Source organism: Equus przewalskii, chromosome 30, assembly GCF_037783145.1.
Source record: "Equus przewalskii isolate Varuska chromosome 30, EquPr2, whole genome shotgun sequence".
NCBI lineage: Eukaryota > Metazoa > Chordata > Mammalia > Perissodactyla > Equidae > Equus > Equus przewalskii.
In genome coordinates, this window is record NC_091860.1 from 25312509 (window position 1) to 25325707 (window position 13199).

Consider the following 13199-nt stretch of genomic DNA (forward strand, 5'->3'; position numbering starts at 1 on the left):
AATGGCCTCTCCACCATGATAGTCTCAGTCAAACATGGTGACTGAGGGCCTCCAGAGAGAGTGCTCCGAGAGACCCAGATGGAAGTGATGAGGCTTCTGGTGAGCTGGCCTTGGAGTCCCAGAACATCACTTCCAGTGGGTTCTATAGGTGAAGCAGGTCACTAAGGCCCTAATTCAAAGAGAAATGAGTTAAACTCCACCTTTCAATGGCAGGGGAAGCAAAGAATTTGTGGCCATTTAAAAAAATGTATTATTTTTTCTTTCAACTTTTTGTTCTTCTAGTAAAATATGCATAACATAAAATTTACCTTCTTAACATTTTAAAGTGTACAGTTCAGTGGCATCGAGTACATTCACACTGTTCTGCCACCATCACCACCATCCATCTCCAGAACTCTGTTTGTCTTGCAAAACTGAAATTCTATCCCCATTAAACAATAACTCTCCATTTCTCCCTCCCACGTACCCTGGAAACCACCACTCTTTCTATCTGTATGAATTTGATTATTCTAGGTATTTCATATAAGTGGAATCATAGAGTATTTTTCCTTTTGTCATCAGTTTATTTTACTTAGCATAATGTCCTCATAGTTATCCATGTGGGAGCATGTGTCAGAATTTCCTTCCCTTTTAAGACAATAATATTCCCTTGTATGTATAGACCATATTTTGTTTATCCATTCATCCATCTGTGGATACTTGGGTTGCTTCCATGTTTCAGCTGTTGTGAAAAATGCTGCTATGAATTTAGGTGTACACATCGTGGCCATTTTTAATCTAGTAGAACAGGAATGAAATGAATGGAATAGGCTGGGAATCAGAAAAATTCCAGTGAAAATGGCTACGTACTCTCAGTCTTAATGTCAGTGAGACAACTGGACTTGGGAGGGCCTGGGGCACTGGAGGTATGGGACGTGGGTCTGATCGACAGTGACAGCCACCATTAGTGCCAGCAGCCTATGGTCATGTGGGAATGTGCAGCCAGATTCGGCCCACTTTGTTTTTCAAGAGAACTGGGCATTATGGATTTTTATGGAACTCTCCTAATTTTTAAACGTTGTCACCTAAACTTGAAAAATTTAAAAAGATTGTGCAAGTCAAATAAAAATGTCTGTGGGCTGTTTAATTTGGGATCTCTTCAGTGACATGGGAATCAGTAAAGATATGTGAATGACTGATCTCAGGGCCTTATCTGTTTAAATAGCGTAGACTGGGGATCAGCAAACTTTTTCTTAAAAGAGCAGGTAGTAAATATTTTATGCTTTGCAGTCCGTACAGCCTCTGTTGCAATTAGATAACTACTCAACTACTCTGCGTTGTAGCAGGAAAGTAGCCACAGACAATATGTAAATGAATTTATGTTCCAATAAAACTCTATGTACAAAACTACCTACCATAGTTTGCCCACCCCTTGTATAGATGAATTGGAGAACAAGGGGCATCTGAAGAGAGTTTCAAATAATGAAAAATAATTATAAAGAGTTGATGGATGATAGAGGACTTGTTAATTCATTTGTGAAAAGAAACACTATGCAGCTGTTAAAAAAAGAATGAGCTAGATCTGTTGGTACAAAGGCAGATTGCATTTTCCAAAGATGGCGGCACTTTGATACTCCACTCCTCCCATTGGCACAGGGTGTGTGTGCTCTGCTTTTGAAAATGAGTGTGATTTTGTGACTGGATGAGTAGAGTATGGTAGAAGTGATGCTATGTGACTTTCAAGGTTGGGTATAAAAGGGGCTGTGGCTTCCACCTCTCTGTGGGGAAATATGACCTTGGGAAGTCTCTAGCTACCACGGAATCAGGCCGATGGACTGGTGTGTGAGCTAGCCCATGCTGTGAGTTAGCCTGAACTTGCCCATGTGGAAGGACCACACAGAGGGGCCCTGGGACAACATGACCTAGAGAGATGCCAGCCGGCCCTGAGCAGCTTCAGCGACCCACTGTTCCAGTGGCAGGCGCCCTCTGACTGCAAATGAGTGAGGTCCCCCAGCCAAGCTCTTCTAGAATTTCTAACCTCATGAGAGAAAAATACCATGATCACTGTTGTTTTAAACCACTAAGTTTTAGAGTGATTCGTTATGCAGCACTAGATAACTGGAACATGCGCAGATAAAGAAAGATGAACACACTGTATCATTAGGTGAAATGAAAGCAGATCAATACAGTACGTATTCATGGAAGGATATACCGCAAAATGTTATGTGTTCCCTCTGGCAAATGGAACTGAGGGTCGGCAATAGGAGGGAGACTCTTACTTTTTATTTTATATTCTGGGTAATTTGAAGTTTTTACCATGTGCGTATGATGATTTTTTAAAAACTAGTGTAAATTTTAAATAAAGCAGAGAGTGATAGGTAGCATTTTCTGGGTTCACAGGATTTTTTAAAAACATCGATTCCTCTTTATTTCCCAATGCATCTGTAGACATTAGAGTTGTGTGCAATTGTATTTTAGACTTTCACAAATTCACATAAGTATAGCTGTGAGCCATGTGACGTCCAGCAGCTCAGATTTTGAGATATAAGTATTGGTTTAAGCATGGATAATTTTAGGGAGAAAACCTATGTCCAGAAATAACGTAAGTCAAAGTAAAACACTTCATCTCAATTCATGCTTTTATGCATCTTAGAGTTCCTGTTTTGAAAGATGATGAGATACAGTTTTAATTAGGAAAAACTCCAACACTTTGTTGTGCTATTAAGATCATTATCATTACTGTCCCCAGCCTAATCCTCATTGTCTTTACTGAAACATGTTGAATGTTTTTAATGAGATCCTTTAACAGAAGCCTTTGGTTAAACCACATCTGGAATCTCTTTTTAATCCATATCGCTCCTGGGGAGAGAGACAGATTCTGTCCTAAAGAGACTAGATTTTCATAATGAATATTCTCCCAATCATTTATTTCTGAATTCAGGAATAATTCCCCAAAACCCAAGGGTTTTACTCCTTATATTTGGCTTTGCCTTAGATGCTTGGATCTCAGAAGTGGATGTAATTTTAGTGATTTACTCAAGCCCTTTCATTTCATAGATGAGGAAGTCCGTGAAGAGGGCTACCTCATTATATTTCTTTGAAACAGTGGTTCTTAAACTTGAGTGGACATCAGAATCAGTTGGAGGGCCTGTTAGAACGTAGATTGCTGGCCCCATCCCGAGTTTCTGATTCTGTAAGTCTGGAATGGAGTCTGAGATTCTGCATTTCTAACAAGTTTCTGGGCTGGTCCGGGGACCACACTTTGAGAACCACTACTCTGAAATGATTCCTTCTCAGACCAAATTGGAGAACTTTTTTTCCTCTTGTAGGTGAAGGTCTTTCAAATACCTTTAGATTTTTTTTCTACTTGATCATCACTTCACTAACTCGATAGGCTTGTCTCTTTCAGACATTCTAAGGAAGATACACATTCCCTTAACATTTTTCCTATACCTTTTCACATTTGTTTTTATCCCTTCGAGTCACCGAGACTGGAAGTTCAGCCACACTTATGAATGATCCCCAGACCTCTGTGCCCAGCACTCGGCCGTTCTCTGGCCCTGCTTGTGTGTTTGGCTCTGCTCTTCGCAGCCCACTCTCTTGTGAGTGGTGCATGTGTTCTCAGAAATGCTTTGTTGTGAAGGAGTCTCGGTCCCATGTCTCTAATACATCATATAAAAGATCTCTTCAACTTCTTCTGGTTGCTGGGAAGAGCATGATTCGACTCAAACGTTTAACTAGAACAACTCTTAAATCCAAAGGTTCAAGATCACCTTTGTCTATCACGGGAGCTATAAGCCTTGGTATCAACAGGCCAGCACCTTCTATCTATTTTGAGAACTATCTTAGAACTCTAAAGAACTTAAAAAGCAGATGAAGGTTGAATAAAACATCAACAGTAGGACGATCCCAACAGGTGACACTAGAGTCCTATAAGGTTAACCTGGTTCCATTCAGCGTTTGTTGAGAGCCTGCTGTGTGCTAAAGACTGTGCTGGGTTTGAGTGCATCAAGATGAGGAAGGCATGTCCACAGAGAGCCGCCAGCCAGCCCAGCTTGATGGCGGTGAGGGTGGACTTTGGAGCAAACGGCAGTGAGTTCCCATTCCATTAATGCCGGCCTGGGCCAAGAACCTTGCTACACCTGACTTCCTTTCATCTATGAAATGGGAATAAAAGCATCTACTTCACGTCTGTCCCAAGACACTAATGGCATAACGCCTTGTCTTAGTCAGCTAGGACTGCCATCACAGAACACTACAGACAGTGTGGCTTACAAGACAGAAATTTACTTTCTCACTGTTCTGGAGGCTGGGAATTCTAAGATCAAGATCCAGCAGGGTTCATTTTCTGGTGAGGACTCTTCCTGGCTCACGGGTGACCGTGTTCTAGCTCACATGGCCTTTTCTCTGCGTACATGCATGGAGAGCAAGAGTGAGCTCTCTCGTGTCTCCTCTTATAAGGGCACTAATCCCATCAGGAAGGCCCCACCCTCATGACCTCATCTACCCCTAATCACTTCTAGAGGCCCCACCTCCAAACGCCACCACATTTGCAGTTAGGGGTTCAACATATGACCTTTAGGGGACACAAACATCCAGTCTGTAACATCCCTGTAGCATCTTAGTTCTCAGCCAGTTCCTGGAGTCGGAGAATCATTCTGTTAACAGAGACTTTCCTCATTAGTGTTTCCTTGCTTCTTCAGCTTCTGTTACCAGCTGTCATTAATGTAACACTGTTGTGAAGGCTAGAAAAAACACTGAATAGTTTTAACCCGCTTTTAACTTTGTGCCATCTAGCTACTGCCCTTATCCAAGGTTTTGGGGTAAATTTGGTTAGTATAGATTTTACTTTTTCTGAGTTCTAATTCCCCAGACAACTTTCCTGAGCTCAGTATTGATTCTCATTTTACAGTTATGTGATTGTTGTCCAAATGGGAAAGCCCCAGAGTATAGTCTCTAAGTGGATATTGAAATTAATTTGGAAATAGGAGAATTTCTTTAGACGTGCTCTGATGTTTTGATCAATTCAGTGGTCTTATAAATGTGATCTAAAAGTTTATAACAGAAAAGTATTATATCCATTACTTCTAAAATTCCAACCATTTACTAAGCTATTTAAGCAATGTATATTTTTTGTTAAATTGGAAATCTTCACTGTGTCCATTTGTTAAAGTTGGGTTAAGGATCTGCTTCTATGTCATGAACTGATTGTTCAACCATGGTTGTTTCACAAGTGGAGGGAGTAAAAAGTGGGAAAATCGGGACAAGACCAAGAAAGAAGAAAGGAATCACGAGCCAAGGGCTCCCGAGTTGAAGGTCATTTCTGTTATGGGAAAAAAGACTCACACCTACCCCAGGATGGCTGAATCGTGCTTTCCTGCATCACTGAAAATACTGTGTGTTTTACTTCCAACAGAAAGCCAAACCCTTGATGACAGAGTTCTCAGTGAAGTCTACCATTATTTCTCGTTATGCCTTCACTACGGTTTCCTGCAGAATGCTGAACAGAGCGTCTGAGGACCAGGAAATTGTGTTTCAGATGCAGATTCCAGCCGCCGCTTTCATCACCAACTTCACTATGTAGGTGACACACTGGTCAGAGACCCTGGAATGAAGATTTCTGTGTGGGGTGGTCCGGGTGAGCCTGAGATGATGTGTGGTCCACAGCCCTTTCGCTCTGAGAATTTATATCCCAGGGGATGGTATATGGGTCAGAAGGTTGATTCCTTCCCTCCCTTCTTTCCTCCTGTCCATTATCTCTTCTTTCCTTCCATTCTTCTCTCCTTCCCTCCTTCCTTCCGTTGCCCCTTTGTTGCCTCCAACAAATGAGCACCCCCTCTGGGCCAGGCACTCTTCACATGATTGGTCTACTTCTATGACAAAGACAGTGTTCATCTGCTCTAGAAATTCTAGTGGGAGAAACATTAAATAAGTAAACAAATCAGTAAGCGAGATGACTTCGGACAGTCGCGGATGCTATAAAGATGGCAAGTAGGATTGAGAGAGGCTCATTTAGGTAGGAACACCAGGGAGGCGGCTCAGAGGAGGCAGTGTTTAAGTTGAGAGCTGAAAGATGAGACAGCATGAAAGCTTGGATATACTAGATAGAGTATATTTTCTTCTTCTGAACTAAGAGGTAAAGATATGCAAAATCGGTGTTTGGGTTTTATTTTGGGTGTGGGCAAGATTCAAGTTGGTGAATCCTCATGGAAGTTTGTTTGAGCAGACCTTTGGATTTATTCCTGCAGTATCACAGAGGAACCGTGGGTTGGGTCTCACCATTTGGACCTGTTGAAAATTGCGCTAGAATGAAATGAGTGACTCAAAGGTAGTGCCCTGTTGTGGAGTGCATTCTTTCAGCATATCCAAGAGGCAAATAAAAATATTTTCTAGGGTTGCCATGGTTATGATATCTGTGTTTGAATTTGTCTTGGAACTGCGAGCTGGTAACACAGCTGTCGCTTGTGTTTCAGGCTTGTTGGAGACAAGGTGTATCAGGGAGAAATTACAGAGAAGGCAAAGAAAAATGGTGATAAGGTAAAAGAGAAAAGGAATAAAACCACAGAAGATAATGGGTAAGTGCCGCTTAGTGAAGAAATTAAAAAGGCACTTCAGCCAAGTGTCGCATTTTCTACCTCTTTGCCTAGCCATCTTGTGCTCTTCCCTTCCTTTAAGTATTTATCTCCTTTTTATTTTAATCGTAATAATAAATAACTAAATGTGCCTGGTTAACAATATAGTAGATAATAAAATATGGTTTATAATAAAAGGGACATTTACCACTCCCATTCCCCCAGTTCTCACTTCCTAGAAACATTCACTTCTAATATTTCTGTAGTTATTTTGTAGTTCCCTCCCTCACTCTAAATATGGCAATAGTCTTGCTTTTTAACAATTTCTTGATAAAAATCAGACGTTATCTGTTGATTCTCTGCTCTGAAGAAAGAGGCGTTAGCATATTTATAACACGCCCGCTTTCCCTCTGTATTCCAAATTTTTATGTTATCATTCCTTCTTCTTCCATCAATTTAAGCAGTTACACCATCTTAGATTAGCCCTACCATTTTTTTATTGTGGTAACTGGTTTATAACATTATATAAATTTCAGGTGTACATTGTTATAGATTTCGATTTCTGTGTAGATTACATCATTTTCACCACCTGAAGACGAATGACCATCCATCACCACACTCATGTGCCTAATCACCCTTTTTGCCCTCCTCCCCCTTCCCCTCTGGTAACCACCCATCCAATCTTTTTTCTGTGTGTTTGTTTGTCATCGTTTTTATCTTCTACTTATGAGTGAGATCATATGGTATTTGACTTTCTCCCTCTGACTTATTTCACTTAGCGTAATACCCTCAAGGTCCATCCATGTCGTCACAAATGGCCAGATTTCATTGTTTCTTATGGCTGAATAGTATTCCATTGTGTATAAATACCACAGCTTCTTCATCCATTTGTCCCTTGATGGGCACCTAGATTGCGTCTAAGCCCTACCATCTTAAATGGTATTTCCTCTTCTTCATTTCCCTCCACCTCTCCGTTTCCATTCTCAGTACCTGTCTGTTCTTACCTAATCATCTACTTTTGCATTGTCAGACTTATCAACATTTAAATTCTGATGTCACAATGTTTGTATTCTTTGTTTTGTCTATAAACTGAATCGAAACCTCGAAAACCAATAAATAACGTTTCTTTTTTAATGACTACATAAATAACATTAACTGCAGAGTCACCTAGTATGCTAAGATTCTGTTTCCTTCTCTACCAGCCCATTTGAAGAAAAGTGACATATTCTCTGTTTTTCCTGGAGTTTCTAATTGTCTCTTTTTTCCTTATGAGGTAAAACTTTATTTTGTCACTATTAACATCTAGCAAGTCGCATAACTCATTTGAAGTGGTGATTAAATGAACAGCTATGCCCAAGTTTCTGCAAGTGATGACATCCATGTCATTGCCAACAGCAATTGGAAAGCATCACTGACTGGGAGACTCATTCTGATTTCAGAGCTCTTAAGCGTGGAAGAATGGATGTCTCCAGATCAATGGAATACTGTCATTGCTTTGCAGCCTTGTCACATAATGTTTACTCTGGGAATTCTTTTCATTTTCTTCTGGATTGGTTTCATTACGTCTTGTATTCCATATCTTCCACTTTCTTGGTTTTCACCTTCACTTTGCCGGAGTATATTCTGAAGTAACTTCCTCAGAATGGGTGTGTGAGAGGCAGAATTTCCGAGACCTTGATTAATATTTTGACTGTGTATGGAATTTAAGATGCAGAATAATTTACCATCCATACTTGGAAACTACTGCTCCAGGGTCTTATAACATCCAGTATTACTGACGATGCATCTAATGTGGTCTAATACTATTCATTTTATGTGTTTTCTCTACCTGATGTTCTGACATTTTACAATAATGGGTTTAGGTGTCAGTCTTCTTTTGTTCATTCTGTCCACCTCTCAGTGAAACTTTCCATCTCAGTACTTGTGTCTCTTTTCAGCTCTGGGGAGAGGCGTGTAGGAATCCTATCGTCTCAGTCATTCATTCACATATGGACCTGGAGTTCTCCTCCTGGTGTTTGGTCCTCCTTCTCACACCCATCTGCGGTGTCCTGCTGAACCAGGGCCCGCATTCTCTCCGAGTCTGCATTCTCCTTTGCTCCAGTCCCTTCCTTCATAGTCTGAGCTATAGACTTCTTGCCCTACTGAAGCCCCCAAGTCTTGCAGAAATGTTTGGAAATGTCCTACACACTGATGGTTCCCCTACCAGTCTTATTCCTTGGGTTTATTCCTTTAATGGCCGATCTGCCATCTTGAATCAGTGAACCCTCACTCCATGTACTGAAAGCATTTGGAATGGCTTGTATTTCTGTATGCTTGGCAATCTTTTATTCCTTACTTTTCCCCCAAATGCATCGACCAAGCCCTACCAAGGTGTAAAATCTTAATATATTAGCTATTTTACAGTTACGTAAAATGTCAGGTTCATTTGACCATCCCTGCAAAGAGGAGAATCAATTCACGCCTTGACCCTGAAGCGCTCGTTTCCAGCAGTTGACCGAGTTCAAGGTCCCCTTTCCCCTCGGCCCCTCGGCCCCTCGAGGCTGACTCCGGGAGAGGGAGCAGTCACTAGTCTTTGAGTGCTCTACCCTCCGGCGTCTTTGACCCTTCCTACCCTTCCTCTAGTGCAGCCCTCCCTTCTCCTCTCAACACTGACTTCCATGTTTTCTTTCTAAGGACTCTCACCGAGAGTCTGGCCGGGGACCTGAGGGGACCTGGCCTTCTCCAACGCTGGGTTCCTTTTCTCTTCCTCCAGGGAGAAGGGGACAGAGACCTTCAGGGCCTCAGTAGTGATTCCCAGCAAGGACAAAGCCGTGTTCCTCCTCAGTTACGAAGAGCTCCTGCAGCGGCGGCTTGGGAAGTATGAGCACATCATCAGCGTGCGCCCCCAGCAGCTGGTGGGGAGGCTCACGGTGGAAGTGAACGTTCTAGAGAGGTCGGGCCTCGCGTCGCTGGAGGTGCTGCCACTGCACAACAGCCGGCAGAAGGGCAGCGGGAGGGGCGAAGGTGAGTGGTGCTGGCTGGGCACGCTCAGATCTGGGGTGCTGGCGCCTCTTCCAAAGAGGCCCTGAGTGTCTGCAGCAATCTGAAAGATGGCAACACGGGGTTGGCTCGGTGGCCCAGCAGTTAAATGTGCACGTTCTGCTTCGGTGGCCCAGGGTTCACTGGTTTGCATCCCAGGTGTGGACATGGCACCACTTGGCAAGCCATGCTGTGGTAGGCATGCAACATGTAAAGTAGAGGAACATGGGCACGGATGTTAGCTCAGGGCCAGTCTTCCTCAGCAAAAAGAGGAGGATTGGCAGCAGATGTGAGCTCAGGGCTAATCTTCCCCACACACAAAAAAAAGGCAACATGACAAAGACAGTCCCGGGTACAATTTTGGTTTTTTAAAGCCAGGCTCTATCAGGAGATTTAAAAATGTTGAAATCATTTGACACAGGAGTCTTGCTTCTGGAAATCTAACCTAGTGAAACAGCTAGAATAACGGGAATGTTTATGTATGATCCTGTTCAATAACATTTGTAGTAGCAAAAACATTCCGTCATCCTAAATATTCAACCCTATGGACGTGATTAGTAAAATATGGTTATAAAAACAATTCAGCATGTGACGGGGAAAAAAAAGACACAATTGTATGTACACTATAACGTTAAATATGTTAACTTTGTTAAATACGAAGATGATAAAAGTAGCAATTTATATAAAATAATCATTTTATAGGGGTGAAGGATTACTGATCGTTTTCAAAAAATCTGTTTTAAAACATTGAACATTTAACATTAACATAAACGTTTAAACAATGTGTTAGATTCTTTGTAAAATTAAATAATGAAAAATGTGCACTCTAAATTTGATTTAAGACATAGACGTTTTGGTTCATTAGCAGGACCGCTTAGTTTAGGTGTTTCTCAAGTTCTGATTTTTAAAATAGCACTCTATTTTTTGAAATGATAATGAAAAATTCAATATAACCTACTTTTAATTACTGTATTCATTTCGACTAATAGTTTATATTAAATATTCACTGCTGTTGGCCTTTATCCTAATATACCTGTAAGGCTTAATGTCGAGTTGGATAACAAGACAGATGCGTTGAAAAATTGCACCAGGATCAGAATGACAGGCTTGCAGAAAGTTGTGATGTTGAGGTCAGGGGAATGCCAAGTGGTCAGTGAATATGCAGTCTTAATTCAACCGCTGTGGTGGTGAGGAGAGGGGCCAAGAGGGCTTCTTGTGTGAGAATATTTAGGAATGAGATTGGAAGGAGAGCAGAGAAATGAGTTGACAAGTGGAATAAGAGAATGCTGTTCCTTAGCAAAGAGTAAATGGGATGGAAAACATGCTTTCCTCTCACCAGAACAGTTTAGTTAATGACTCTCGTGTGAGCAGTGGTTTCCTCTCAAAGACGGAGCGTGTCCTGGTTCTGTGGTGGACTCAGGTCTTTTGTTGTGTGTTGACTGCCAACACTGAGTTTGACATTCTCAATCCAGGTCTAATTGAAAAGGTAAAATATTGTCATGGTCTCTGACCTTCAGGAATGGCATGAGCTACCATACACCGTCCTTATGTCATGTAGGTGGCAGTGTGTATGGTGAACTGATTCTAGTTCAGTTATTAACTACGACCTTGGAAAAAATTACCCAGGCTCTGTAAGACTCAGCTTGCACATCTGCAAAACAGGGGTAATAATGAGCTCTGGGGTCATCGGGAAGTGTTAGTGTGTGTGAAGTGCCTGGCTCAAAGCAAGAGCTTAATTGTTAAGCATTGTTATTATCATTATCACCTTATATTTACTTTTTCTCTATGCAAACTTATCTCTCCTGTTAGATCCTAAGAGATTTTGAAGGCAGCTCTGTGTCTGATTAACCTTTGTCTCCTTACACTATTTGACACCATCCTTTTAAACGTTAGATAGCTAATTAAGGGGCCAGCCCCCGGACCGAGTAGTTAAGTTTACACGCTCTGCTTCAGCGGCCTGGGGTTCACCAGTTTGGATCCTGGGTGCAGAACTACGCACGGCTCATTAAGCCGTGCTGTGGCGGCATCCCACCTAGAAGAGCTAGAATGACCTACAACTAGGATATACAACTATGTACTGGGGCTTTGGGAGAAAATTAAAAAAAAGAGGAAGATTGGCAATAGATGTCAGCTCAGGGCCAATCTTCCTCACCATAAAGCATTAACAAAATCTTAAAAAAAAAAAGATAGCTAATTAAGTCTGCAAATTTGAGAAGAAAAGCAAAGAAAAAAATGCATACCCAAACTAACAATGAAGAATATTTTTAAATTTCATTTCTTTGTAATCGTAATTTAGAGGGAAATTCTCCTCTGTACAACTGTGTGAAGGAAGTATGTTTTCAGAAGGAAGATTCTTTGGGGGTTGGTAAGATCGAGAGAGGGCCGAGTGGGTCTGGGATGAATCCACGGGGCTCAGGGCTTGCGTGGAGGCCCTTGGTGGGAGGTTCTGGCAGTATTCTTGCTGCCGTAGTGAAATGTTTGTGCGTTTTGCCTAATTTTCAGAACCACTGTGACTCTTCAGAGACGTGTACGAGTTGAGGTGTATGTATGTTTGAACCGGGTATGAATTACAATTATTAGCTGAAAAGTTGCTTACTGTTTATAGTCAGGACATGAGAGAATCTCAGAGGAATTTTTCCAGACCATTGATCTCCTGGGATCTGTTTATTTTTAAGAAAATTGTTTTCCTAGCTCTCGTACCAGAGCAGATATTTTGCTCTCCAGAGCATGGAGATTTCACGAGCCGAGCCAGGATTCACTTTTTCCTCCTCATTCCCATCTGTCAGAGCTCAGCTGTTCTTGTTCCTGCAAAATGGCAGCCTCAGCAGCGAGAGGCCCAGGATGTTGCGGTTTGTCTGAACACTATTGCGTGTTTCCAGAAGAAATCCAGGGTAGAGATCAGACTGGAATCGGGCTTGCACCAGAACATGAGCTGTAATTCTGTGGATGTGGACTCCAGCCAGGACATTCCTCTGAGAGAACTGGCGGTGGTTAGAAGTCAGACTTCTGGAATTTCTCTAAGGAATGGACCCATTTGCATCTTGAGGGGAGCAATTCTAGATAAGGATGACTGTGCTAGATGCTGGACTCAACCCTTGCATATATTATCATCTCGTTCATTCTTGACAGCAACCATCCTGGGGAGCTTTCGTAAAATACTGAGAGTGTGAGTTCAAATTCCAAGTCTCTCCCTAGTTGTATAAAAACTTTAAAAAAGGCTAAAAGTAGGGGCTGGCCCCGTGGCCGAGTGGTTAAGTTCGCGCGCTCCGCTGCAGGCGGCCCAGTGTTTCGTTGGTTCGAATCCTGGGCGCGGACATGGCACTGCTCATCAGACCACGCTGAGGCAGCGTCCCACATACCACAACTAGAAGAACCCACAACGAAGAATATACAACTATGTACCAGGGGGCTTTGGGGAGAAAAAGGAAATAATAAAATCTTTAAAAAAAAAGGCTAAAAGCAATATAACCTATCTTTGCCTAATTTACTTGTCTGCTGTATCAGGATTGGGCCCGCTGCTATTGAATCATAAATTAATGGACTCCTTCTCAATGTAAGAACTAATTCCGTGAGATGGAATTCGGAAGCCAAAGCATTATACTTTCTGGATTATTAAAATAGTTAACTCAT

At 41.9% G+C, this 13199-nt stretch overlaps 1 protein-coding gene across 1 annotated transcript in view; it reads left to right on the forward strand.

The window, feature by feature from the left end:
• Positions 1 to 13199, forward strand: part of ITIH5 (inter-alpha-trypsin inhibitor heavy chain 5) — an 85450-nt gene that overhangs the window by 17963 nt on the left and 54288 nt on the right. The window contains exons 3-5 of the mRNA XM_008529152.2: positions 5396 to 5559; positions 6453 to 6554; positions 9304 to 9554. Of these exons, the coding sequence (XP_008527374.2) occupies positions 5396 to 5559; positions 6453 to 6554; positions 9304 to 9554 (517 nt within the window). The remainder of the gene's footprint in view (positions 1 to 5395; positions 5560 to 6452; positions 6555 to 9303; positions 9555 to 13199) is intronic.